Raw genomic sequence first — 26837 nt, forward strand, 5'->3', positions numbered from 1 at the left:
TTTCTTTCATCATCCAGCATTCTCCATACCTACCAGCGTTTCCTATCACCCTGACAGAAATATCTCTGGAATCTCGTTATCTCATTTCTGAAGACTTCCCATTTTCCAGCCGTCCCTTTACCTGCAACCGTGCCCAATCAGCTTTTGATAGTTCTTGCCCTGCCCATTTCCCTGTTCCAGCAGTAGGATAGGTTCATGGACTGTCTGTCTGCTTTCAGTGTCAGTATTCCTGGCCACTTTCATATCCCATTTCCAAAACCTGAGAAACCTCAAACCCAGCACATTCTTGGTCCTGAGGGTTCGGGTCTGGGTCATGTACTCCTGAAGGATTGATAACTCATTAGAGCACATGAGAGCTGCCCAGATGATGCAGATCCTTAATGGTTACCATTCACTCAAACTGTTGAAGGATCCCTGTGCTTCAGAAACAGTGAGAGAGTACAAAACACAATCAGCCAAAACGTTTTGGGTCCAGTTCTGTCCTCTGCACTTTCAATGTCAGGGCATTGGAGAGTACAGGGGAGATTTACTGGAGTGGTACCAGGGCTGGAGGACAATGTAGAAGCTGGGAATGTTCTCCTTAGAGCTGACATGGTTAAAGAGGGATTTGATACAGGAAAATCTAGGAAAGGTTTTATTAAAAATAAATAAGGAGAGACTGTTTCCACTGGCAGGATGGCTAGTAGCCTGATATTTGAGATAACTGGGTTTCAGTCCCACCACAGCAGATGGTGAAATATGAACTCAATAAAAATCTGGAATTAAAAGCAAGCCTAATATTGACAAAGTAACCATCGTTGATTGTCATAAAACACCATCTGGTGCACTAATACCCTTTAGGGAAGGAAATCTGCCATCCTTACCTGTTCTGGCCTGTATGTGACTCCAATCCCTTAGCAATGAGATTGATTATTAACTGCCTTCTGTAATGACTGCAAGCCAGGAGCTGTAAGGGGGTCTGTGATTTCTGTCCCTGCCTCTGTCTTCTGCTGTTGGGCCCTAAGTTCTGGAATGCCCCTCCATAAACCTATCATAACGATTCATGTACAATCCCTTCATTACATTACAGTGTGGAAACAGGCCCTTTGGCCCAACAAGTCCACACCGACCCGCCGAAGCGTAACCCACCCATACCTCTACATTTACCCCTTACCTTCAGTGTGAAAGCAGGCCGATTGGCCCATCAAGTCCACACCGACCCTCCAAACAACATCCCTCCCAAACTCACCCCACTACCCTATCCCTGGAGCCCAGCATTTCCCATGGTTAACCCATCTAACCCAGGCATCTCTGGACACTATGGGCAATTTAGCGTGGCCAATCCACCCTAACCTGCACAGCTTTGGACTGTGGGAGGAAACCGGAGCACCCGGAGGAAACCCACGCAGACACGGGGAGAATGTGCAAACTCCACACAGACAGTGTGGAGTTGAACCCAGATCTTCCATGTGCTGTGTCCCATTTTGAGACTTAGGTTTCCTGATCCAGCATCAGAAGAAATTTTGGTAAAGATAGAAAATTTTTTTCCAGTAAATATTTATTTGGGAAAATTATTCATAGAGTCATACAGCATAGAAACAGATCCCTCAGTCCAACCTGTCCATGTCGAACATAATCCAAAAAAAAACTAGTCTCACCTGCCTGCTCCTGACCCATATCCCTCCAAATCTTACCTATCCATGTACTTATCAAAATGTCTTTTACAAGTTGTCATTGTACCCACATCCACCACTTCCCTTGGAAGTTCATTCCACACACAAACCACCCAAATTGCCCCTCATGTCATTTTTAAATTCTCTCCTCTCACCCTAAAAATGTGTCCCAAATCTTCAAATCCCCCATCCTAGGGAAAAAGACAACTACCATTAACTCTATCTGTAATCCTCATGATTTTATGAATTTCTACCAGGGGCTGGGCCATCTAGGAGTGAGATGAGGAGAAATGTTTTCACCCTGAGAGTGGGGAGCCTGCGGGATTCACTGCCACTGAAAGCCGTCGAGGCAAAAACATTGGATGCTTTTCGGAAGGAGATGGATACGTTCTTAGAGCTAAAGGGATTAAGGGTATGGGGGAGACAGCAGGAACAGGGGAACTGAGTTGGATGATCAGCCATGACCATATTGAATGGTGCAGCAGGCTCGAAGGGCCGAATAGCCTACTCTTGCTCCTGTTTTCTATGTTTCATTTATTGCCTGTCCCTAGTTGCCTGTTGAGAAGGTTGTGGTGAACTGTCTCCTTGAACCATTGCTGTCCATTGGCTGCAGGTGGATCACACAGTGCAGTTAGTGAGGGAGTAACAGGATGTTGATCCAGTGACACGGACGGTTTGGTAACTCCTGAGTTACCATCTAACAGGAGGAGAGGCCTGTCTTAATGTTCCCATTGGCTGTCCTATCCGACCCCCTCATCCCGCACCGAGGGCTGGACTCCAGCTAGAGGCTGTTCAGGTGACGGACAGTAACGAAGACTCTGCCAGCTCCTACACTCTGCTACTGATTCCAAATCATTGGCTGCAATAGCACTGAGGCCATGTTGGTGCAATATAAACAACATCTGCATTTAGAAAGCACCTTTAATGCTGTAAAACATCCCAGGACGCTTCACAGGAAACAAATGGTTATCAGGCGTAAACCACACTGCATGTAAAAGAGAAACGTCTCATCTCTCCGGCTGTAATGATTGTAATCTGTCTCTCCTGATGACCGAGTCTTCTGCGTGGAAACAGTCTCTCTGTACAGACCTTACCGAAACCCTTCATGTTGTTGAACATCTCGAATAAATCTCTACTTAACCTCCTCTGCCTGAAGGGTAGCAAAGCCTGTTAGGTTTGATTTCCTTTATTCCTGTCATGTGTACTGTGGTACAGTGAAAAGTGCTATCTTACATGCTGTACAGGCAGATTGTACCATAGTGCATCAGGGTAACAGAACAGAGTGCAGCATCGAGAAGGTGCAGAGAGATACAGAGATCAACACTAATATTAACAAGGCCCATTCAAAGGCCTGATAACAGTGGGGAAGAAGCTGTTCTTCAATCTGTCAGTATGTGTACACAATTTTTTCTATCTTCTGCCCAATGAAAGACGGTGGAAGAGAGTATACCAGGGGTGGGAGGGCTCTTTGATATTGGCTGCTCTCCCGAGGCAGTGGGGAGTGTGGATGGAGTCAGTGGATGGGAGGCTGGTTTGTGTGATGGACTGGGCTGTGTTCAAGGCTCTCTGTGGTTTCTTGGGCAGAGCAGTTGCCGTACCAAGCTATGCTGCATTTGGATAGCATGCTTTCTATGGTGCATCTATAAAAATTGGTAAGAGTCATTGAGGACATGCTGAATTTCCTTAGTCTCCAGAGGAAGTAGAGATGTTGTACTTTCTTGACTGCCATGTTAACATGAACAAATCAGGACAGAATTTTACTGACTGTGGTCTATGGGTCAGGATCCAGTTAGAGAGGAGGGAGCAGAGACCTAGGTCTTGGAGTTTAGAGATGTGTTTGTTTGGGATTATGGTGTTGAAGGTGGAACTGTAGTCAATACGTAGTAGGAGAAAGTAAGGTCTGCAGATGCTGGAGATCAAAGTTGAAACTTTATTGCTGGAACAGCACAGCAGGTCAGGCAGCATCCAGGGAACAGGAGATTCGACGTTTCGGGCACAGGCCCTTCTTCAGGAATTCTTCAGGATTCAATACGTAGTAGTCTGACCTAGGTCTCCTTGTTATCCAGATGTTCCAGGGATAAGTGTAAGGCCAGGGAGATGGTGTCTGCTGGGGACCTGTTGCACCAGTAGGTGAATTGTAAAGGATCAAGGTGGGCCAGGAGGCTGGAGATGATGTGAGTCATCACAAACGTCTCGAAGTTCTTCATAATGACTGCAGTCAGAGCCACCGGGTGGTGGTCATTGAGACATTCTTGAATACAACCCCTCCCCTCCTGATCTCCATGACCTGCTCCAGCCTCTGGAATTGCTGCTATCTATTGAAGCCTCTTGACCACCCCCTCCCCCGGCGATTCCCATGACTCCACCTTGACCGCCCCCCGATTCCCATCACTCCACCTTGACCATCCCCCTGATTCCCATCGCTCCACCTTGACCACCCCCCGATTCCCATCGCTCCACCTTGACCACCCCCCGATTCCCATCACTCCCTCCTTGACCACCCCCCGATTCCCATCACTCCCTCCTTGACCATCCCCCGATTCCCATCACTCCCCCCTTGACCATCCCCTGATTCCCATCACTCCCCTCTTGACCATCCCCCGATTCCCATCGCTCCCCCCCTTGACCATCCCCCGATTCCCATTGCTCCCCCCCTTGACCAACCCCCGATACCCATCACTCCACCACTGGCAGCCCAGCCCCCAGTTGCCTGGGCCCAAGCTTTGAAATCATTTACCTTAACCTTTCCACATCGCGAGCCTCCAAAAAATTCCAAACCCTTACCTCTTTGACTGACCTATTGTCTATAGGGTGTTACAGTGGCTCAGTGGTTAGCACTGCTGCCTTACAGAGCCAGGAACCCCAGTTCAATTCCAGCCTTGGGTGACTGTCTGTGTGGAGTTTGAACATTCTCCCCGTGTCTCCGTGAGTTTGCTCCAGCCTCCTTCCAGATGTCCAGTCCAAAGATGTGCAGGTTAGCTGAATTGGCAATGCTCAAGTGCCTATAATGTTCAGGGATGTGTAGGTTAGGTGCGTTAATCAGGGGTAAATATAGGACAATGGAGTAGGGGAATGTGTCTGGGAGGGTTACTCGTTGGAGGGTTGGTGTGGACTTGTTGTGACGAATGGCCTGTTTCCACACTGTAGGGGTTCTATGACTTGTATCGTATTGTGTGGCAAATTTCTTAGAATACCTGCTCGAGGTTCCTTGGGATTTTATTCAGTTGTTAAAGGCACTATATAAATGTGTTGTTATTTCAGTTGCCAATGTGCTATTTTTCCACCGTGCACCTGAGTTTCTCGAAATGACTGGGAGTTGGTGCAGCTTCAGTTCAGACGAGAAAACGAGGGGTTGGTGGTTAATAGTAAAACTGTTACTCTGGCTTCCTGAGGTCACAGGCCCACAAAGAGCTAGTGCAGAATGAATTAATTGAATGAATGAATGAGTGAGAATGTGTTTCCTGTCCCTAACTCTCACTAAGCCAGCTGGACCACTTCAGTTCAGAGAGAGACAGAGAGGTTGCCACCAGCTCTCTCACTCCTGCTTTCAGCTCCAGCCCTGACCATGGCTGTCCCTCCAAGTAAAAGGAGCCGACATCAGACCAACAGCATCAAGCCTCAGAAAGTTTCAATCGAGGGGAATATTGGTAAGTGCTGAAGAGCTTACACACATACACACACACACACACAAACACACACACACAGACGCACCACACACACACACACACACACACAGACGCACCGCGCACACACCCACACATAAACACACAGACACACAGACACACCACACACACACCCACACACACACACAGAGACACACCACACACACAAATACAAACACACAGACACACACACACATACTGAGACACACACTGACACACATGCTCTCTCCCTCTCACACACACACAACACAGTGATCGTTAACACACTGAGGCTGCCTAGAAACCAGAGCTTGGCCCCTAGAGCTCTCTATCACAGTGTGTAATCGGTCCTGGCTGTACCTGATGTGTTCAGCTCCAGTGTTGCCAGAGAATGCTTGTTCTCGCTGCATGTCAAATATTGAGGAGCAAAGGGTTGGGTCAGTGTACACTGGTTAAAGGGACTGTCCCTCTCTTGAAAGCAGTGCTTGTTTTACATCAAGCTGTCATTTGTGACACAATATCAAATAAAAGCAGATCCTCAATGTTATTTATAATCTGTCCGTCCCTCACTCGGTACGTGAATGTGAGGTGTGAGGTCAACATCTGCCTCAAATTGTGACACCCTCTGACACTCTGCGTAACCCAGCTCCAACCCCACGGATGTGTGTGTGTGTGTGTGTGTGTGTGTGTGTGTGTGTGTGTGTGTGTGTGTGTGTGTGTGTGTGTGTGTGTGTGTGTGTGTGTGTGTGTGTGTGTGTGTGTGTGTGTGTGTGTGTGTGTGGTGTCTGTGTGTGTGTGTGTCTCTGTGTGTGTGGTGTGTCTCTGTGTGTGTGTGGTGTCTCTGTGTGTGTGGTGTGTCTCTGTGTGTGGTGTCTGTGTGTGTGTGTGTGGTGTCTCTGTGTGTGTGGTGTGTCTCTGTGTGTGTGTGTGTGTGGTGTGTCTCTGTGTGTGTGGTGTGTCTCGTGTGTGTGTGTGGTGTGTCTCTGTGTGTGTGGAGTGTCTCTGTGTGTGTGTGGTGTCTCTGTGTGTGTGGTGTGTCTCTGTGTGTGTGGTGTGTCTCTGTGTGTGGTGTCTGTGTGTGTGTGTGTGTGTGTGGTGTGTCTCTGTGTGTGTGTGTGGTGTCTCTGTGTGTGTAGTGTGTCTCTGTGTGTGTGGTGTGTCTCTGTGTGTGTGTGTGTGTGGTGTGTCTGTGTGTGTGTGTGTGTGTGTGTGTGTGTGGTGTCTCTGTGTGTGTGGTGTGTCTCTGTGTGTGTGTGGTGTCTGTGTGTGTGTGTGTGTGTGGTGTCTCTGTGTGTGTGGTGTATCTCTGTGTGTGTGGTGTGTCTCTGTGTGTGTGGTGTGTCTCTGTGTGTGTGTGTGTGGTGTCTCTGTGTGTGTGGTGTGTCTCTGTGTGTGTGTGTGTGGTGTGTCTCTGTGTGTGTGTGTGTGTGTGGTGTGTCTGTGTGTGTGTGTGTGGGTGTGTGTGTGTGTGGTGTCTGTGTGTGTGTGTGGTGTCTCTGTGTGTGTGGTGTGTCTGTGTGTGTGTGGTATGTCTGTGTGTGTGTGTGTGTGTGTGTGTGTGGGGTGTGTGTGTGTGGTGTGTCTCTGTGTGTGTGTGGTGTGTCTGTGTGTGTGGTGTGTCTCTGTGTGTGTGTGGGTGTGTGTGTGGTGTGTCTCTCTGTGTGTGGTGTGTCTCTGTGTGTGTGTGTGTGTGTGTGTGGTGTGTCTCTGTGTGTGTGTGGTGTGTGTGTGTGTGTGAGTGTGTGTGTGTGTGTGTGTGGTGTGTCTCTCTGTGTGTGGTGTGTCTCTGTGTGTGTGGTGTGTCTCTGTGTGTGTGTGAGTGTGTGTGTGTGTGTGGTGTGTCTCTGTGTGTGTGGTGTGTCTCTGTGTGTGTGTGTGTGGTGTGTCTCTGTGTGTGTGGTGTGTCTCTGTGTGTGTGGTGTCTCTGTGTGTGTGGTGTGTCTCTGTGTGTGTGGTGTGTCTGTGTGTGTGTGTGTGTGTGAGATGTGTCTCTGTGTGTGTGGTGTGTCTCTGTGTGTGTGGTGTGTCTGTGTGTGTGGTGTGTCTGTGTGTGTGTGTGTGTGGTGTGTCTGTGTGTGTGTGTGTGTGGTGTGTCTCTGTGTGTGTGGTGTGTCTGTGTGTGTGTGTGTGTGTGTGGTGTGTCTCTGTGTGTGTGGTGTGTCTCTGTGTGTGTGGTGTCTCTGTGTGTGTGGTGTGTCTCTGTGTGTGTGGTGTGTCTCGTGTGTGTGTGTGGTGTGTGTGTGTGGTGTGTCTCTCTGTGTGTGTGTGTGGTGTGTCTCTGTGTGTGTGGTGTGTCTCTGTGTGTGTGGTGTCTCTGTGTGTGTGGTGTGTCTCTGTGTGTGTGGTGTGTCTCTGTGTGTGTGTGTGTGTGGTGTCTCTGTGTGTGTGGAGTGTCTCTGTGTGTGTGTGGTGTCTCTGTGTGTGGTGTGTCTCTGTGTCTGTGTGTGTGTGTGTGTCTGTGTGTGTGTGTGTGGTGTCTCTGTGTGTGGTGTGTCTCTGTGTGTGTGTGTGTGGTGTGTCTGTGTGTGTGTGTGTGTCTGTGTGTGTGTGGTGTGTCTCTGTGCATGTGTGTGTGTGTGGTGTGTGTGTGTGTGTGGTGTGTCTCTGTGTGTGTGGTGTCTGTGTGTGTGTGCTGCCTGAGCTATTTGCTCCTGTTACGGTGATGGCCTTAATTTGAAATTCTCATTGTTGTTCCCAAATTCCCCATGGTCTCACCCCCTCCTTATCTCTGTAACCTCTCCAGCCTCTAAACCCCTCCCTATCCCTGTAACCCAGTCCAACCCTACACCTCTCCTTATCTCTGTAACCCCCTCCAGCCCCTACACCCGCTCCCTATCTCTGTCACCTCCTCCAGCCACTACACCCCTCCTTATCTCTGTAAACCCCTCCAGCCTCTACACCCCTCCCTATCTCTGTAACCCCCTCCAGCCCCTACACCCCCTCCCCATCTGTACACCCCTCCAGCCCCTATACCCCTATCTATCTCTATAACCCCCTCCAAATCCTACACCTCTCCCTATCTCTGTAACCCCCTCCAGCCTCTACACCCCCTCCCTATCTCTGTAACCCCCTCCGGGCCCTACACCCCCTCCCTATCTCTGTAACCCCCTCCAGCCCCTACACCCCCTCCCTATCTCTGTAACCCCCTCCGGGCCCTACACCTCCTCCCCATCTGTACACCCCTCCAGCCCCTATACCCCTATCTATCTCTATAACCCCCTCCAAATCCTACACCTCTCCCTATCTCTGTAACCCCCTCCAGCCTCTACACCCCCTCCCTATCTCTGTAACTCCCTCCAGGCCCTACACCCCGTACCTATCTCTATCACCTCCTCCAGCCCCTACACCCCTCCCTATCTCTGTAACCCCCTCCATCCCCTGCACACCCTCCCTATCTCTGTAACTCCCTCCAGGCCCTGCACCCCCTACCTATCTCTGTCACCTCCTACAGCCCCTACAACCCTCCCTATCTCTGTAGTACCCTCCAGCCCCTACACCCCTCCCTATCTCTGTAACCCCCTCCAGCCCCTGCACCCTCTCCCTATCTCTGTAAACCCCTCCAGCCCCTACGCCCCCTACTTACCTCTGTAACCCCCTCCAGCCCCTACACCCCTTCCCTAGCTCTGTAACCCCCTCCAGCCCCTACACCCCTTCCCTAGCTCTGTAACCCCCTCCAGCCCCTACACCCCTTCCCTAGCTCTGTAACCCCCTCCAGCCCCTACACCCCTTCCCTATCTCTATAAACCCCTCCAGCCCCTACACCACCTCCTTATCTCTGTAAACCCCTCCAGCCCCTAGACCCCCTCCTTATCTCTGTAACCCCATCCAGCCCCTACAACCCTCTCTATCTCCGTCACCTCCTCCAGCCCCTACATCTCCTCCCTATCTCTGTAACCCCCTCCAGCCACTACACCTCCTCCCTATCTCTGTAACCCCCTCCAGCCTCTACACCCCTCCCTATCTCTGTAACCCCCTCCGGGCCCTACACCCCCTCCCTATCTCTGTAACCCCCTCCAGCCCCTACATCCCTCCCTATCCCTGTAACTCCCTCCATCTACTACACCTCCTCCCTATCTCTGTAACCCCCTCCAGCCCCTACATCCCTCCCTATCCCTGTAACTCCCTCCATCTACTACACCTCCTCCCTATCTCTGTAACCCCCTCCAGCCCCTACATCCCTCCCTATCCCTGTAACTCCCTCCATCTACTACACTCCCTCCCTATCTCTATAACCTCCTCCAGCTCCTACATCCGCTCCCTATCTTCGTCGCCTCCTCCAGCCCCTACACCCCCTCCCTATCCCCGTCGCCTCCTCCAGCCCCTACACCCCCTCCCTATCCCCGTCGCCTCCTCCAGGCCTTAAAAACTTCAGATCTCTGAGCTTTTCCAATTCCGTCCTCCGTTATTCCCGATGTTTATCATTCTGCCATTGGTGTTCGTACTTTCCGCTGCCTAGACTCCTCATTCTGGAATTCCAGCTCTCTACCTTGTTTTGTATACCTTTCAGAAACTTTAGGACACAGGAACAGAAGTAGACCATTCTGCCCATCTAATCTCTGCCATTCAATGAGATTGTGGCTGATCTAATAATCCTTAACTCCACTTTGCAGCCTTTTCGCCACAACCCCTTGATTGCCTTCCTGATTATCAATCTTACCCTTGAATATAATTTAATGACTCAGCCTGAGTAGCCCTCTGGTGGTAAAGAATTCCATGGGTCCACTCCCCTTGGAGAGAAGAAACTCTTCTTCATCTGTGGCTATAAATGAACTCCTTAAAATATTCCTTTTCTTTCACTCTTTTGGTCACCAGTCCCAACATCCCCTCGTGCATCAACGTTTCTCTGATGACCCCCCTCCTGTAAACATTGCAGGATGTGTTCAATAAAGGTGTAAAATAAATCCGAGTTGTCATTAGGACGCCAGTAGTGATTTGGACAAGGCACCGTCTGATCATGGCGGAGGAATCTTACCCGCTATATTCTTATAGCCATCCGCATAGAGAGGGAAAACCCACTCGGCCTGTCAATGCGGTGTGGGCTCATGGGAAAGAGAAACAGGAGTGGACCATTTGGGCCTGATCCTCCGTTAATCCAGATTATGGCTAATTTCCATCCTCGAAGCCACTTTCCTGTTTTGTCTGTTCATCCCATCTGAAAGATCTATCTCCTGTAAACTCTGCAAACTCCTCCCAGACCGCAGAGGAACAGAAGGTCATTCCAATTCTCCAACCCCGCTCCATCACTCGCGTCACATTTGGTCTCGGAGCCGCCTACTTCAATGAATGACATCTTCTTCAAATATGCTTCCAGCTGCTGGCAAATCGACATTGGTGCAGATTTTGGGGCAGGCCAGTGAGGATTGGGATGTGGTCGCTGAGCCCATCGCCCGTTGGTGTAACGTGCAAACTGAGGGAGACGACTCTGAGGTAAGGGGGTGAGTATTCCGTGGGAGGGAGCGTGCTGCTCATACCCCCACCCCCATCCCCAACCCGCGATGAAGTGTTGGGATCACCTGGCATCTCTTCCAGTGTAACATGCTCCAGGTGACATTGAGGGAGTGGGAGCCAGATTTATGCCTCTCACTGGGAGCCAGGCGGGCTGGGGTGGGGGGGCAGGGGAGTGAAAACCAGGCACTATAAGACTTTGCCCACATTGGCACTGATGTATACAGCATCCCCTCCAAATGACACACTTGCCCTTCTTGCCTTTTCAGAGATTGGGAGACACTGCTGATGAAGGGTTTATAGAGTCATAGAGTCACAGAGATGTACAGCACAGAAACAGACCCTTTGGTCCAACCCGACCATGCCTACCTGATGTTCCAACCCAATCTAGTCCCACCTGCCAGCACCCGGCCCATCTCCCTCCAAACCCTTCCTATTCAGACACCCATCCAAATGCCTCTTAAATGTTGGTTCGAAACGTTGACTTTCCTGCTCCTCAGATGCTGCCTGACCGGCTGTGCTTTTCCAGCACCACAATTTTTGACACTGCCTTTTCTGAGATGTCATGCAAAAATGATTGGCTGATCAGAGCAGGAGCATATTCACTGAGATACGCTGCTGGGAAATGTGACAGAGGCAGTTTCAATGGAGGCATTCAAGAGGTGCATTGGATGGTTATCTGGACAGAAATGGTATGCAAGGGTATGGAGAAAAAGCAGGAGATTAGCACTTGTTAGTAGAGGCACAATGGGCCGAATGTTCTCTTGCTGTTCCATAACAATGTGATTCTGTGATATTATGGCCTTCTGACTCTGGCACACCCTTGGTAAGCCAGCTGCAGTGTGGCATAGTTGGGTCTGTTGGCTTGTACATAGACACAATTGCCCGTTAGGTTCTTTTGTTCAATTGTCAGGCAAGCTGCCAATATCAGTCCCTGCTAGCCCACCTTGAACAGGGGCTGGCTAGGGATGATCGGGAAAATGAGGCTGGGGATGGGCAGGGTGGTAGGGGTGGGCAGGGTGCGGGGGCAGGCTTTACCAGCTGCTGTGTTTTATACACTTGCACCTGTCACCGAAAACACAGGGTGATCCAAGTGGGTAGTGTACAATCCAGAGGTTTATAAAGACATAGGTAAGGTGAATAGCCAAGGTCTTTTTCCCAAGGGTGGGGGAGTTTGAAGCTAGAGAGGCATATTTTTAGGGTGAGAGTAGAAAGAATAATAAAGGACCTAAGGGGTAACTTTTTCATGGGGGGGGGGGGGGGGTGTGTGTATGGAATGAGCTGCCAGAGGATGTAGTGGAGTCTGGTACAATTACATTTAAAAGGCATCTGGATGGGTACATGAATAGGAAGGGTTTAGAGGGATATGGGTCAAGTGCTGGCAAATGAACCTACATTAATTTAGGATATCGGGTCAGCATGGACAGGTGGGACTAGAGGGTCTGTTCCCCCGCTGTGTGACTCTCTGACTCTGTGTATACAATTCCAATCACAGATCTGTACTGTCCAGACCAAGCTGGTTATTGCAATCATCTCAAACTGGGGTTGGCCACTTAGGAGTGAGGTCGAGGAGAAATGTTTTCACTCCGAGGGTGCTGAGAGAGACAGGAAAGCACAGTGAAACCTGCAAAACAATCTCCTGTAATGGATACCACTCTAGGCCAGTGTTTGATGCCTGTTCCTAGTTAACCTGGAGAAGGTGGGTGTGAGCTGCCTTCTTGAACAGCTACAATCACTGGGACAAAAGGGCATCCACAATGTCCTTAGGCAGGAAATTCCAGGATTTTGACCCAGCAACACTGAAGGAACAGTGATACCTTTCCAAGCTGGGCTGGGCTGGAGGGTTGATTGAGTTGAACAACACACTGCTCACACAATAACATGGTCAAAGTGGACACGGGAAGACAGATTGGCATTTATGCTCAGAGTGAAAAAGGGCAGACTAGAATGTGAGGCATATCATTTGGTAGGTGTCCTGTTCACATTATGGGGGTGGGGGGGCACATATACAATGATGTAAAACCCTTTTCTCAAGCACCATCTGACTCCCCTAACCTGTCCCCTCAGCCCAATCATTGCACCCACCCCTCCCACTCACATCCTAAAAGCCCCCGATTCACCTTTTCCAGGGCAACCCTGATCCTCTTCAGACTATGACTGGCAGTGCCCACTACCCAATCGGATTACCCAGTAGGTCCTGAGTATTGGCGGATCTCCTCCTGAGTGGAGGAACAGGATGTGGGGATATTCTTTATGTCAAACAGTGAAACAAATGGACTGTAGACTGGCTGTGTTGTTGAAATGCCAGGAGAGCTTTATAGTTAAGTGGTGCACACTTTTAGCTGTGCAAGACAATATTGCTTTCCAAAGTGGTGAAGGCACTACTTTGAGACAGAACACCAAGAGTCTGTCACCGAAGGGAAATACTACTCAGAGACAGTCCGCGGATTGTTTGAGCTGCTGTCTGTTACAAATACAAAAGTGCTCAGCAGCCAGATATCCAGAGCCTGTGAATTGAAAACATCGTTCTCACCCTGTCTCTCTCCACATGAGAGAGTGAGAAGACAGAAAAACCAAGAAAGGTTAAAACAAAGAATTCCAACAAGAAAAATACCTTGGCCCATCTGATCTGCTATCAGAGTAAGGAATGACCATTGTTTATAGGCCACAGCATATCATCAGCGCTAAAGATCAACCCACTCTAATGGTCTGGCCTCTTCATCTACAGTAGTTTGCCCCCTGTATTTTTCCCCCCATAATACGGGGCTTTCTGTTATACCGCATGCTTCATCATGTGGGCGGCACGGTGGCACAGTGGTTAGCACTGCTGCCTCACAGCGCCAGAGACCCGGGTTCAATTCCCGACTCAGGCGACTGACTGTGTGGAGTTTGCACGTTCTCCCCGTGTCTGTGTGGGTTTCCTCCGGGTGCTCCGGTTTCCTCCCACAGTCCAAAGATGTGCAGGTCAGGTGAATTGGCCATGCTAAATTGCCCGTAGTGTTAGGTAAGGGGTAAATGTAGGGGTATGGGTGGGTTACGCTTCGGCGGGTCGGTGTGGACTTGTTGGGCTGAAGGGCCTGTTTCCACACTGTAAGTAATCTAATCTAATCTAATCAAATCTAATCTAACACAAATTCACTGAAATGTGATTGACAAATTGGGGACAGTGTTTCTAAAGCGCAAACTTTTAAAATGTGTGTTGGCTGTAACAGGATTACATCACCAACACTTTAAGCGCTGTTTCTGGAGCACATGGGTGGCACAGTGGCTCAGTGGTTAGCACTGCTGCCTCACAGCACCAGGGTCCCAGGTTCGATTCCAGCCTCAGGCTACTGTCTGTGTGGAGTCTGCACATTCTCCCTGTGTCTGCGTGGGTTTCCTTCGGGTGCTCCGGTTTCCTCCCACAGTCCAAAGATGTGCAGGTCAGGTGAATTGGCCGTGCTAAATTGCCCGTAGTGTTAGGTGCATTAGTCAGAGGGAAATGGGTCTGGGTGGGTTACTCTTCGGAGGGTCGGGTTGGGCTGAAGGGCCTGTCTCCACACTGTAGGGAATCCAAAAACAAAAGCTGCATAAGAACATACCATCACATTACGGAAGATCTGACTGTACCTGTGTCAAACCCATGGTAGAGTTTCAGTTACAGAATAGTTATTCTTCGTTTTCTCTGTGATTTGCTAAAGTTAAGTGAGCGAATCATAAAACCTGCTGGGAATTGTTTTTTCCCTGATTAGCAGTCAGTCAGGCCATTCGGTTGTCTTGGTGATCTCATGAGGATTTTGTACGTGTTGTCAGAGCTGGTGGAACACGATTTTCAGAGCACTCTTCCCTGTCACTTTCTGACAGATGTCTGATGAAAATTGGCCTCAGGACCTTGAGGAGAACTCCCCTGCACTTGTTCAAAGTCAGAAGTCACACGACACCAGGGTATAGTCCAACATGTTCATTTGAAATCACAAGCTTTTGGAGCATTGCTCCTTCATCAGACTTCACCTCTTTGAGGTCCCCTCTCTTGGTCTCCTTGGCCATGCTAGAAAGTGACCATCTGGGTGGGGACCTGCATGGAGCACTTTCTTTGAAGAAGGTCTCATCAAGTCTTTGTTTTTCCAGTGGTGTGTGTCTTTCTTGCCGTGTATATCATGTCTGTTTAAACTGAACTCCTTGTCTGTTAAAGGAGTTAACTGCATCGCAAAAGAATGGAGGGAACCTGCTGCAAATGATGTACGACAAGCCAGAACGCTGGTCCTACACCTTTCAGAACTATGCCTCTTTAAGCAGAATACGGTCACAGCTCAGGCCCCTCAGCGACAGAGTGAAAGATTCTGCCCAGCCAGTTCAATTCTTTGAGCGATCTCTGTACAGTGACAGGTAATGAGGCACCTCAGAGGTTTCTCGTGTGTTTGTGAATTTATTCATTTCTCCCCCTCCATCCGCCAGTAACACAAGGAGTCAGCTGTCTGTCAGTCAATCACTCTCTCAGCACACTGTCACTTCATGGTAAAAAACAATGACTGCAGATGCTGGAAACCAGATTCTGGATCAGTGGTGCTGGAAGAGCACAGCAATTCAGGCAGCATCCGAGGACAGGCAAAATCGACGTTTCGGGCAAAAGCCCTTCATCAGGCTTTTGCCCGAAACGTCGATTTTGCCTGTCCTCGGATGCTGCCTGAATTGCTGTGCTCTTCCAGCACCACTGATCCAGACACTGTCACTTCATGTCCCACTCCAGAGAATAACGCATAAATTCCACACTGACACTGAGCACAGGGTGCAGCAATATCAGAGGCACTGTCCTTCAGTAAAGCTGTTAAACTGGGCTCCTGCCTGTCCTCGCTGCAGAAGATTCCATGGCAGTATTTCTAGGAAGACATTCTGGGACATTTGCCCTTGTGTCCCAGACAGTACTTTATCTCTCAGTCATCACAACGAGAACAGATTATCACATTGTCACATTGTTGTTCGGGGTGGGAGGGGAAGTTAGCTGTGTGCGAATTGGCTGCCATCTTTCTTACATTACAACAACAACTACACTTTGGACGTTCTTTATTGAATGTCCTGTGGTTTATAAAAGTTGCTATATAAATACAAATATTTCTTCCTTTGCAGAATTAAAAATCACACAGCACCAGGTTATAGTCCAACAGGTTTAATTGGAAGCACTAGCTTTCGGAGCGACACTCCTTCATCAGGTGATTGTGGAGTATAAGATCGTAGGACACAGAATTTATAGCAAAGGTTTACAGTGTGATGTAACTGAGATGATATATTGAAAAAGACCTGGATTATTTGTTAAGTCTCTCATCTTTTAGAATGACCATGTTGGTTTCAATTCAGTTTTCATATGTGAATCCCAGAACTTTCTTAAAGTTACATTCTCAAGTGAACATTAACAATAGGTGCCATGTCGGCCCAGATAATGCATTGAAGGTGTGAGATGCCCTGTGTGAGGCTGTCTGTGCCCCAATGTTCAGACTGATTCTAATCTAAAAAGACATTTACAGAATCTTACATGGATTCATGCAGTTTTTGAGCAAAATAAAATGTAATTCTGCAAGTACAAATTTCCCTCACAAACTTATATATGTGTGTGTGCATGTGGGTGTGTGTGTGGGATGGGGTGGGGGTTATTAGTGTGTTTGTGGGGGTAGCGTCTGTTAGTGTCTGTGAGAGTGTGTGTATGTATGTGAGTGTAAAGGGGTATAAGTCTGTGAGAGGGTGTGTATGTGTGTGTGTGAGTGTGGGAGTGTATGTGTGAGCATATGAGAGAGAGCTTGTGTATGAGAGAGGGTCTGCGTGAGTGTTTTGGTCTGTAGGAGTGTTTGTGTATGCGTCTGTCTGTGAGTGCGTGTCTGTGTATGTGTGTATAGTGCAGTGGGGTCACCTGTAGTGTGACATGAACCCAAGGTCCCGGTTGAGGCCCTCCCCACCGGGACCGAACTTGGCTATCAGCCTCTGCTTGGCGACAACGCAACATTGAGCAGCGCTCCGAAAGCTAGTGCTTCCAAATAAACCTGTTGGACTATAACCTGGTGTTGTATGATTTTTAACTTTGTCCACCTCAGTCCAATACCGGCTCCTCCACATCATTCCTTTGCAGAAGCATTGTAGGGAAATATCAGTTTAATTTGTCCTGAATGTCGTGAAGTCAACCCAGAGACAGAGAGCCTGCTCCAGTGGTGTTCCCTCTGACTGCAAACAGTGTTAGTCACAGCTGCTATGGAACTGTATACATGAGGAAGTCACCAGAGAGCAGAATAAGGTAATGTGTCCCCACTCATGGTTAAATAGCCAGTTGAACACACTATTGACCATACCAGCTGCCCATGGGAAAGCTTTTTGGGAAAGGAAAGAGTTGGAGGAAGTAAAAATGAAGACTTTAACGTTATTCAGGGACAGGAATACCTTTTTATTTATTCATCCAGGGGCCTGTCCCTAGTTGCCCCTTGAGAAGGTGGGGGTGAGCTACCTGTGTCTGCGTGGGTTTCCTCCGGGTGCTCCGGTTTCCTCCCACAATCACAAAGATTTAGGATGTAGGTTTGCTCGCTGAGCTGTAGGTTTGATATCCAGACGTTTCATTACCTGGCTCGGTAACATCATCAGTGGTGACCTCCAAGTGAAGAGAAGCTGTTGTCTCCTGCTTTCTATTTATACGTTTGTCCTGGGTGGGGTTCCAGGAGACAACAGCTTCACTTCATTTGGAGGTCACCACTGATGATGTTATCCAGCCAGGTAATGAAATGTCTGGATATCAAACCTACAGCTCAGCGAGCAAACCTACACCCTAAACCTCAACCTGAGCTACAAACCTTCACAAACCTTGCAATCACAAAGATGTGCAGGTTAGGTGAACTGGCCATGCTAAATTGCCCGTAGTGTTGGGTGAAGGGGTAAATGTAGGGGAATGGGTCTGGGTGGGTTACTTTTCAGAGGGTCAGTGTGGACTTGTTGGGCCGAAGGGCCTGTTTCCATACTGTAGGGATTCTAATCTAATCATGTGCCTTAGGAAGACTCACAAGGCCCTTAGGGAGGGAATTCCAGGATTCTGACCCAGTGACAGTGAAGGAACAGCAATATATTTCCAAGTCAGGATGGTGAGTGGCTTGGAGGGGAACTTGCAGGGGGTGGTGTTCCCATGTATCTGCTGCCTTGTCCTTATAGTAGTCAGAGGCAAAGTTTCCTCTAAGCTGCTCGATAACAGTCTCTCGATGGTTCCGTGTGCAGTAATCACTGTGCCAACACCAATTATCATATTGACTACTGGTTCCCGAAACCATTACCATGCACAGAGATCGGAGCTCCAGGCAAATGGAAAAAGAATTAAAGGGAATGCTGATCACAGGTTTGGAAGGTGCTGTCAAAGGAACCTTGATGAGTTGCCACAATGGATTCTGTAGGTGGTACTCACTGCTTTCACTGTGCAGCAGTGCTGAGAACAGTGAATGTTAAAGCTAGTGGATGTGGTGCTAACCAAGCGGCTGCTTTGTCCTGGATGGTATTGAGCTTCTTGAGTGTTATTGGAGCTGCCCCCATCCAGGTAAGTGGGGAGTATTTCATCACACTCTTGACTTGTAACTTGTAGATGGTGGGCTTTGGGGAGTCAGGTGAGTTACTTTCTGTAGGATTGCCAGCTTCTGACCTGTTTTTATAGCCACTGTGTTTATGTGGTAAGCCCAGTTCAGTTTCTGGTGAATTGTAACCCCAGGATGTTGATAGTAGAGATTCAACGATGACAATGCCATTGAATGTCAATAGTCAGTGTTTAGAATTTCCCTTATTATTTAACAGAAAAGGGCTCTTAATAAGTGAGAGGGAGAGAAAGGAATAGAAAGTTATGTTGAAAGGGAGAGGTGGGTCCTGTGAGGTACAGACCAGAGGGGCCAAATGGCCTGTTCTGTATTGTGAAACTTTCTGTATCTCTGATGATGATGATGAGTAAATCCTCTCCCTCTCACAGTGATCCAATTCTCTGTGATAATGCTTTATAGGGGTCTTTGTTCAGCAGAACAGTTACATTTATAGCAATCAGAACAGCAGGTGGACAACTGATATTAATCTACGTTTCGATTTTATTCCATTCACAGATATGTCTTTGCTTCCAATCTTTATGAATCTGAGTACATCAATGAGACTGAGTGGATTATGTACCAGGACTGGCACGGCTGGATACACAGCTACTTTGGTAAAAATATCGAACTCAGTGGCATCGTCTATCTCCGGGCAACACCTGAGGTGAGGGTTTCTGACAGTCTGGATCCTAGCTGTCCCAGCCATTGAATTGCAAACCAGGATCCCTGACACCATGTCCCCTTCCTTTCAAAACCAGTGAAACAGACCTCTGTATACCTGGCAATTAATGAGCTATGTGAGAGAAAAACATAGTGCAAAGTTGCTAGATTGACTGGAGGGTGGCTAATACGGTGCTATAATCCTAGAAAGGTGGTAAGGAAAAGCCAGGGAACAATAGACCAGTGAGCCTGATGTTAGTGGTCTGAATGTTGTTGAACGGGATCCTGAAGGACAGGAATGACACACATTTGGAAAGGCAAGGCCTGATTAGAGATAGTCAACATGGTTTTGTGTGTGGGGAATTGTGCCTCACTAATTTGATTGAGTTTTTTGAAGGGGAGAAGATTGATGTGGGCAGAGCGGTAGACTTGTCTCTATGGACTTCAGCAAAGCCTTTAACAAGGTTCTTCATGGTAGACTGCTTTGCAAGGTTAGATCACATGAAATCTGGGAGAGCTAGCCAATTGGATCCAAAATTGACTCGAAGGTAAGAAGAGTGGTGGTGGAGGATTATTTTTCAAATCGAAGGCTTGTGACTAGCAAGGATCAATGCTGGGTCCACTGCTTTTCATCATTTATATAAATGCTTAGAATGTGAATATAGGAGGTAAAGTCAGTAAGTCTGCAGATGACGCCAAAATTGGAGGTGTACTGGACAGTGAAGAAGGTTATCTCAGAGTACATCAGGACCTTGATCAGATGGGTCAATGGGCTGAGGAGTAGCAGATGGAGTTTAATTTAGATAAATGCGAGGTACTGCACTTTGGAAAGGCAAATCAGAGCAGGACCTATACACTTAATGGTAAGGTCCTGGGGAGCGTTGCTGAACAAAGACACCTTGGAGGTCAGGGTCATTGTGCCTTGAAAGTGGAGTCACGGGAAGACAGGATAGTGAAGAATGCATTTGATATGCTTTCCTTCATTAGTCAGTACATTGAGTATTGGAGTTGGGAGGTCATGTTGCAGCTGTACAAGACATTGGTTAGGTTACACTTTTGGAATATTGCATTTAATTCTGGTCTCCTTCCTATTGGAAGGATGTTGTGAAACTTGAATGGGTTCAGAAAAGATTTAAAAGGATATTGCCAAGGTTGGAGGATTTGAGCTATAGGGAGACGCTGAACAGGCTGGGGCTATTTTCCCTGGAGTGTCGGAGGCTGAGGGGTGACCCTGAGGGGTGACCTTATAAAATCATGAGGGGCATGGATAGGGTGAACAGACAAGCTATTTTCCCTGGTGTGGGGGAGTCCAGAATTAGAGGGCATAGGTTCAGGGTGAAAGGGGAAAGACTTAAAAGGGACCTAAGGGGCAAATGTTTCACATAGAGGGTGGTACGTGTATGGAATGAGCTGCCAGAGGAAATGGTGGAGACTGGTACAATTACAGCATTTAAAAGGCAGCTGGATGGGTATATGAATAGGAAGGGTTTAGAGGGATATGGACCAAATGTTGGTATATAGGACTAGATTAATTTAGGATACCTGATTGGCATTGATGGGTTGGACTGAAGGGTCTGTTTCCATGCTGTACATCTCTATGACTCTTTGCCACCCATTATCTTCACCAAAACTCATCAAAAACGAAATTTGCCAAAACCTCCCTCCCCTGGAGAACAGGTAATTCCAGTCCAACGTACATCATCATGAGAAAATGACAGGGAGAGATGGTACAGTTTTTCTGTCAAATCTGTCACTTAGAAAATGAGTATTAGCCCAATCATACACGTCAATGTAATCACCTAGGAGAGGCCACCTCAGTACCCTCAGGTATGCTCCCTCAGCACTGACCCTCTGACAGTGCAGCACTCCCTCAGCACTGATCCTCCAACAGTGCAGCACTCCCTCAGCACTGACCCTCTGACAGTGCAACACTCCCTCAGCACTGATCCTCCGACAGTGCGGCACTCCCTCGGTACTTATTTCTTGACAGTGCGGCACTTCCTTGGTACTTATTTCCTGACAGTGCGGCACTCCCTCAGTACTGACCCTCTGACAGTGCGGCACTCCCTCAGCACTGACCCTCTGACAGTGTGCACTCCCTCAGTACTTATTTCCTGACAGTGCGACACTCCCTCGGTATTGACCCTCTGACAGTGTGCACTCCCTCAGTACTTATTTCCTGACAGTGCGACACTCCCTCAGCACTGACCCTCTGACAGTGTGCACTCCCTCAGTACTTATTTCCTGACAGTGCGGCACTCCCTCGGTACTTATTTCCTGACAGCGCGGCACTCCCTCGGTACTGACCCTCTGACAGTGCAGCACTCCCTCGGTACTTATTTCCTGACAGTGCGACACTCCCTCGGTACTGACCCTCTGACAGTGCAGCACTCCCTCGGTACTTATTTCCTGACAGTGCGACACTCCCTTGGTACTGACCCTCTGACAGTGTGCACTCCCTCAGTACTTATTTCCTGACAGTGCGACACTCCCTCGGTACTGACCCTCTGACAGTGTGCACTCCCTCAGTACTTATTTCCTGACAGTGCGACACTCCCTCAGTACTGACCCTCTGACAGTGTGCACTCCCTCGGTACTTATTTCCTGACAGTGCATTGCTCCCTGTGAACTGTCCCTTCAAATTTACTGCCAAGTTCTGATTGTATTGTACCCCAATTAAAGCATCCAATTGTTGTAAATGCTTTCACATTGTAACCTGTCATCCACAGAGACTGGAGGCCAAATCCTCTTCATACTGTGACAAATTCAAACCCAGTTCTCAGAGACTCAAAGCGTATACTGAGGCACAACAAATTCATCGAGTTTGACAATTGCCTCAAGGTCTTAAAAGAAAGTGTGAATACATTCCGTGGATCCAACAAGAGGCTTGGCGTGGTCTTGATGGGCCGAATGGCCTGCTTCCATACTGTAGGGATTCTGTGAAAGTTTGGGTTGGCAATGAATTGTTGGCACACAACACCTTCTCCAACACAACAAGCTACTAAACTCAGCAGGGTTTATAGGCAGACAGATAGAGATGTCATTGACTGAGACGATTGGAAAGGAAGGTTCATTTGTAGTTGATAGTGACTGCTCTGAATGGACAAGTGGGTGAGAGGTCATTGAGATGATAATGGGAAGAAGGCTGTAGGTGGGGAGAATATAAGTTTCAAAGCAAGGACTGGAGTATTTTGGAAGATAAAATATTTTCTGGAGAACCTGAATAGCTATTTGTTTTTCAGAATTGTATGAAGAGGCTGACCCTGAGAGGTCGCCCGGAAGAGAGAGGAATCCCAATGGAATATCTGGAAAAGCTTCACGTCAAACATGAGTGCTGGCTGCAACACAGGACAATGAGGTCAGTGCAATGTTCTTTACCTTCCTCCGATTTGAAAAGTATTCAAATTTTACGGAGCTGTAGACAGATCAATACGTGGATTCAGTAGTAGGGAAACAACAACTGCAGTGAATTGCAAGTGGGGTTCCTGAGGTTGAAAGAACATTAAAAATTTTAAGAGGAGTTAGAATCAGAGAACATAGGAAAAGACCTTATGGTGCAGTGATAGTGTCCTTATCTCTGAGCTAGGTGTCTCTGCAGAGATGATTTTTAAAAAGCAACACTGGTGAGTCAAGGGTCCAGAAACAAAGAATAAAAAGTACTGTCTTCTCATATCCATTGAATTTCCTGTTGACAAAGCTGAACTGCTCCTGGGTGTAGATTGGTGATAAATATCTAGGTCTCATTCCAAACAACTTGCATTTGAGTTGTTGGGGACTGGTCAGAGTCCACTTCTCCAGGTTTTATCAGGTAGCCAGAAATACTGGTACAGAGGAACCTCGATTATCCAAAGGACATGGGCGGGGTGTTTTTTTTTGGTTAATCGAATTCTGGATAATTGAATGCTGGATGACACAGTTTAGCCAAGCATCAGGACATTGCAATCTTGCCGGATAATTTGACAGTCTAGATAATCAAATGCTGGATAATTGAGGTTCCTCTGGATTTTTGGAAACTTGACCATGTTCCAAAGAGCATCTGCTGAGAAACAGGATTTCAGGAAAGAGCTCTGAAACTGCTGGTGTATTTTCTGTGTTTGTAAAACAGAATTTTAACAACAAAAATTTCAAAGTCAGATTTTTCCAGCAATTAAGGCAAAACACCCCACCTTTTATCTCCTTGAAAGTTTTGCTTGGCTGTTTCTCCAAAGTCACCTAATTTTTAGTAAACAGTAGTTAAACCATTGCATTAATCTATTGGTTTAATTTGTTAGTTATGGAAAAATTTCATGGTAAAAACTATTTTCGATTCAGAGAATGTCCGACTGGTTCAAAGTCTTCCAGTTTTTCCCAGATACTCCTTAATAATAAATATGTATTCCCAATACTACCCTCGCTGCTCTTTCCCTCTGGTCCTGCAATTTTATCCCTTATGCAAGTTCCTGTTGAACATACTTCCACTGTTCATTCCTGATCAGTATAAATCTATGTCAGTTTTTCCTGTTGCCCATGGCTTTTGCCCAGTTACCTTTTTCCAAGATATTTTAAAGCTGTTTAAAATCTGGAGCTAAGAAAGAAAAAAGGCTAACCTAAGTATGTAACCATTGTCCATTGTTGTAAAAACCCATCGGGTTCACTAATGTCCTTCAGGGAAGGAAATCTGCCATCCTTACCTGATCTGGCCGACACGTGACTCCAGACCCACAGCAGTGGGGTTGTCTCTTAACTGCCTCCTGGGGGCCTAGGGATGGGTAGTGATGTCCTCAAACCCATGAATGATTTAAAAAAGTAGGATTTCATGCAGGTGTGATGGGCTGAATGGACTCTTTACGTGTTATTTTATGTTCCTGTAGAAATAAGGGGTTTAACTTTTCATCTTATTCAGTTCCGGTCTCTCTGCTATCAGAAATATGTTGAAACTTGAAAGAGTGCTGAAAAGATTTACAAGAATATTGCCAGGGTTGGAGGGTTTGAGCTATAGGGAGAGGCTGAACAGGCTGGGGCTGTTTTCCCTGGAGCGTCAGAGGCTGAGGGGTGACCTTATAGAGGTTTATAAAATCATGAAGAGCATGGATAGGGTAAATAGACAAAGTCTTTTCCATGGGGTGGGGTGTTCAGAACTAGAGGGCATAGGTTTAGGGTGAGTGGGGAAATATTTAAAAGGAACCTAAGGGACAACTTTTTCACACAGAGGATGTTATGTGTGTGGAATGAGCTGCCAGAGGAAGTGGTGGAGGCTGGTACAATTACAACATTTAAAAGGCATCTGGATGGGTATATGAATAGGAAGGGTTTGGAGAGATATGGGCCAAGTGCTGGTAAATGGGACTAGATTAGGTTGGGACATCTGATCATTATGGAAGGGTTGGATCGAAGGGTCTGTTTCCGTGCTGTACAGCTCTATGACTCTATCACTATCTTTTTTTTAGATTAGATTACAGTGTGGAAACAGGCCCTTCGGCCCAAGTCCACACCGACCCGCCGAAGCGAAACCCACCCATACCCCTACATTTACCCCTTACCTAACACTACAGGCAATTTAGTATGGCCAATTCATCTGACCCTGCACATCTTTGAATTGGCGCTTACCCCACTTGGCAGCCCAGATGAAGATTGTCAATGGAACAAAGCCTTATGGGAATGAATACAGAGACGTTGAAAGTAGGCTTACATGGAGTGCAAATATTTGGTTTATTTGACGCTCAGTTTAATTCCATGTTCTAATTTCAGGCTTCATTTTGACTACTTGACGAGAGTTCCAGTTTTGACATTGGACGTTAATGAAGATTTCAAAGACAATGAAGCACAGTGTAATGACCTCATTGAAAAGGTACCTCAAAGTGATCAAATATCAAATTGTTGTCACTTGGTCAACACAGTAATGGCAAAGTCATCCGTGCTGGTGATGTTGTTTGGGAGATTGATCTGCCAAAACTAACCCTATTTTAAGTTCAATGTAGAGACATTTCCAAAATGAACTTTTTAACAGGGCTTTGAGAGAGTGCGCTGCTGAATCTGTAATACTCACAGTGTTACTCCAAAAATTAGTTTCCCAAATGCACAGGAAAATTGATCTTCTGTTTTTCTGAAATGAGGAAGATTAAAGAGAAAATATTAATAATTAAAAATATTAAAGTTTTTTATTCACTTGTGGGACATGGGGGTCGCTGGCTGGGTCAACATTTACTGCCCGTCCTTAGTTGCCCCTTGAGAAGGTGGGGATGAGCTGCCTTCTTGAACTGTTGCAGTCCACGTGCTGTAGGTTGACCCACAATGTCCTGAGGGAGGGAATTCCATGATTTCGACCCAGTGACAGTGAAGGAATGGTGATATGTTTCCAAGTCAGGATGGTGTGGGTCTTAGAGGGGAACCTGCAGGGAGTGGTGTTCCCATGTAGCTGCTGTCCTTGTCCTTGTAGACAGAAGTGGTTGTGGGTTTGGAAGGTGCTGTCTAAGGAGCTTTGGTGAATGTTTCTAGTGTATCTTGTAGTTAATACACACTACTGCTACTATTGCTTTACTAGTCTGTGAGATAGCTCTCCCAATGTTAGCACTAGGTGATAATTAGGAGGACTTTGCAGGTCAGACAGAGCTGAGTTTGTCATTATTATTTCGAGTGCCTAGATCAATGCCAGGTTGGATGGGATGGTGGCTCAGTGGTTAGCACTGCTGCCTCACAGCACCACAGACCCGGGTTCGATTCCAGCCTCGGGCAACTATCTGCATGGAGTTTGCACATTCTCCCCGTGTCTGTGTGGGTTTCCTCCAGGTGCTCCGGTTCCCTCCCACAGTCCAAAGGTGTGAAGATTAGGTGAATTGACCATTCTAAATTGTCTGTAGTGCTCAGGGATGTGGGATACTAGATATGGTGAGGGTCTGGATCTCGATTTGGGTGGGATGTTCTTCATAGAAACAGTGTGGACTCGATGGGATGAATGGCCTTCTTCCACACTATAGAGATTCTATTTTTTTAAGGTTTGTTCCAACTCACTGGCTCATTGAACCACTTCAGAAGGCAGTTTCGAGAGGGAAGTTTGAATAAGATATCTTTATTCTGAGAGCTGTCTCCGAGTCTCGGATTCTGACCTTTAAAAACTCTTCAAATATTTTCTCTTACAGATCAAGGGATTTCTGCATTCTTTGTAACATTTATAAATTCTGTGCAACACAACATTGGAGCCAGTAGAGAAACACGAGGGCAGAGAACAGCTGAAATAAGGACACTTCACATTTCTAATTCTCACGTATTGATATTTTACTGTGTGAATTTTGCAGTTTCTAGATGCCAACATTATGATGTCAAGATAGAATGAAATAACTATTTCTTATAATTAATTGTTTTGAATAAAAAGAGTAACATAAACATGAACTCACTTCCATCAATGTCTGCCTTCACACAATGGATTCAAGCTGCGATTAATTGGATAGAATAATCTCCTATAGTTTTGAATAGTGATGACCACATTGGGGTGGGTATAGGAGGATTCATCATGAACTGGTGAACAGGTTGGTTCTGACTAAAACCACACGAAAGTGAGGACTGCAGATGCTGGAGATCAGAGTCGAGTGTGTGTTGCTGGAAAAGCGCAGCAGGTCAGGCAGCATCCGCTGAGCAGGAAAATCGACGTTTCAGGCAAAAGCCCTTCATCAGGAATGAGGCTGTGAGCTGAGGGGGCAGAGAGATAAATGGGAGGGGGGTGGGATTGGGGGGAAGGCAGCTGAGAGTGCGTTGGGTGGATGGAGGTGGGGGTAAAGGTGATAGATCAGAGGGGAGGGTGGAGTGGATAGGTGGGAAGGGAGATTGGCAGGTAGGACAGGTCATGAGGACAGTGCTGAGCTGGAAGGTTGGAGCTGGGGTAAGGGGGGGAGGGGAAATGAGGA

The 26837-nt window shown here is 47.4% G+C and overlaps 1 protein-coding gene across 1 annotated transcript; it reads left to right on the forward strand.

Moving 5' to 3' along the window:
- The first annotated feature begins 5173 nt into the window (after positions 1–5173).
- LOC122539294 (deoxycytidine kinase-like) lies at positions 5174–26319 on the forward strand. The gene is made up of 7 exons (XM_043673988.2): positions 5174–5299; positions 10605–10720; positions 14910–15103; positions 18817–18964; positions 22203–22318; positions 24688–24787; positions 26076–26319. Exons 1-7 carry the CDS (start codon positions 5218–5220, stop codon positions 26100–26102), a joined length of 783 nt encoding a protein of 260 aa, XP_043529923.1. The 5' UTR covers positions 5174–5217; the 3' UTR covers positions 26103–26319.
- The last annotated feature ends 518 nt before the right edge of the window (positions 26320–26837 follow it).

The sequence above is a fragment of the Chiloscyllium plagiosum genome, unplaced genomic scaffold (genome assembly GCF_037043375.1).
Source record: "Chiloscyllium plagiosum isolate Xiang-an unplaced genomic scaffold, Cpla_swu_hap1 HiC_scaffold_36, whole genome shotgun sequence".
Lineage (NCBI taxonomy): Eukaryota > Metazoa > Chordata > Chondrichthyes > Orectolobiformes > Hemiscylliidae > Chiloscyllium > Chiloscyllium plagiosum.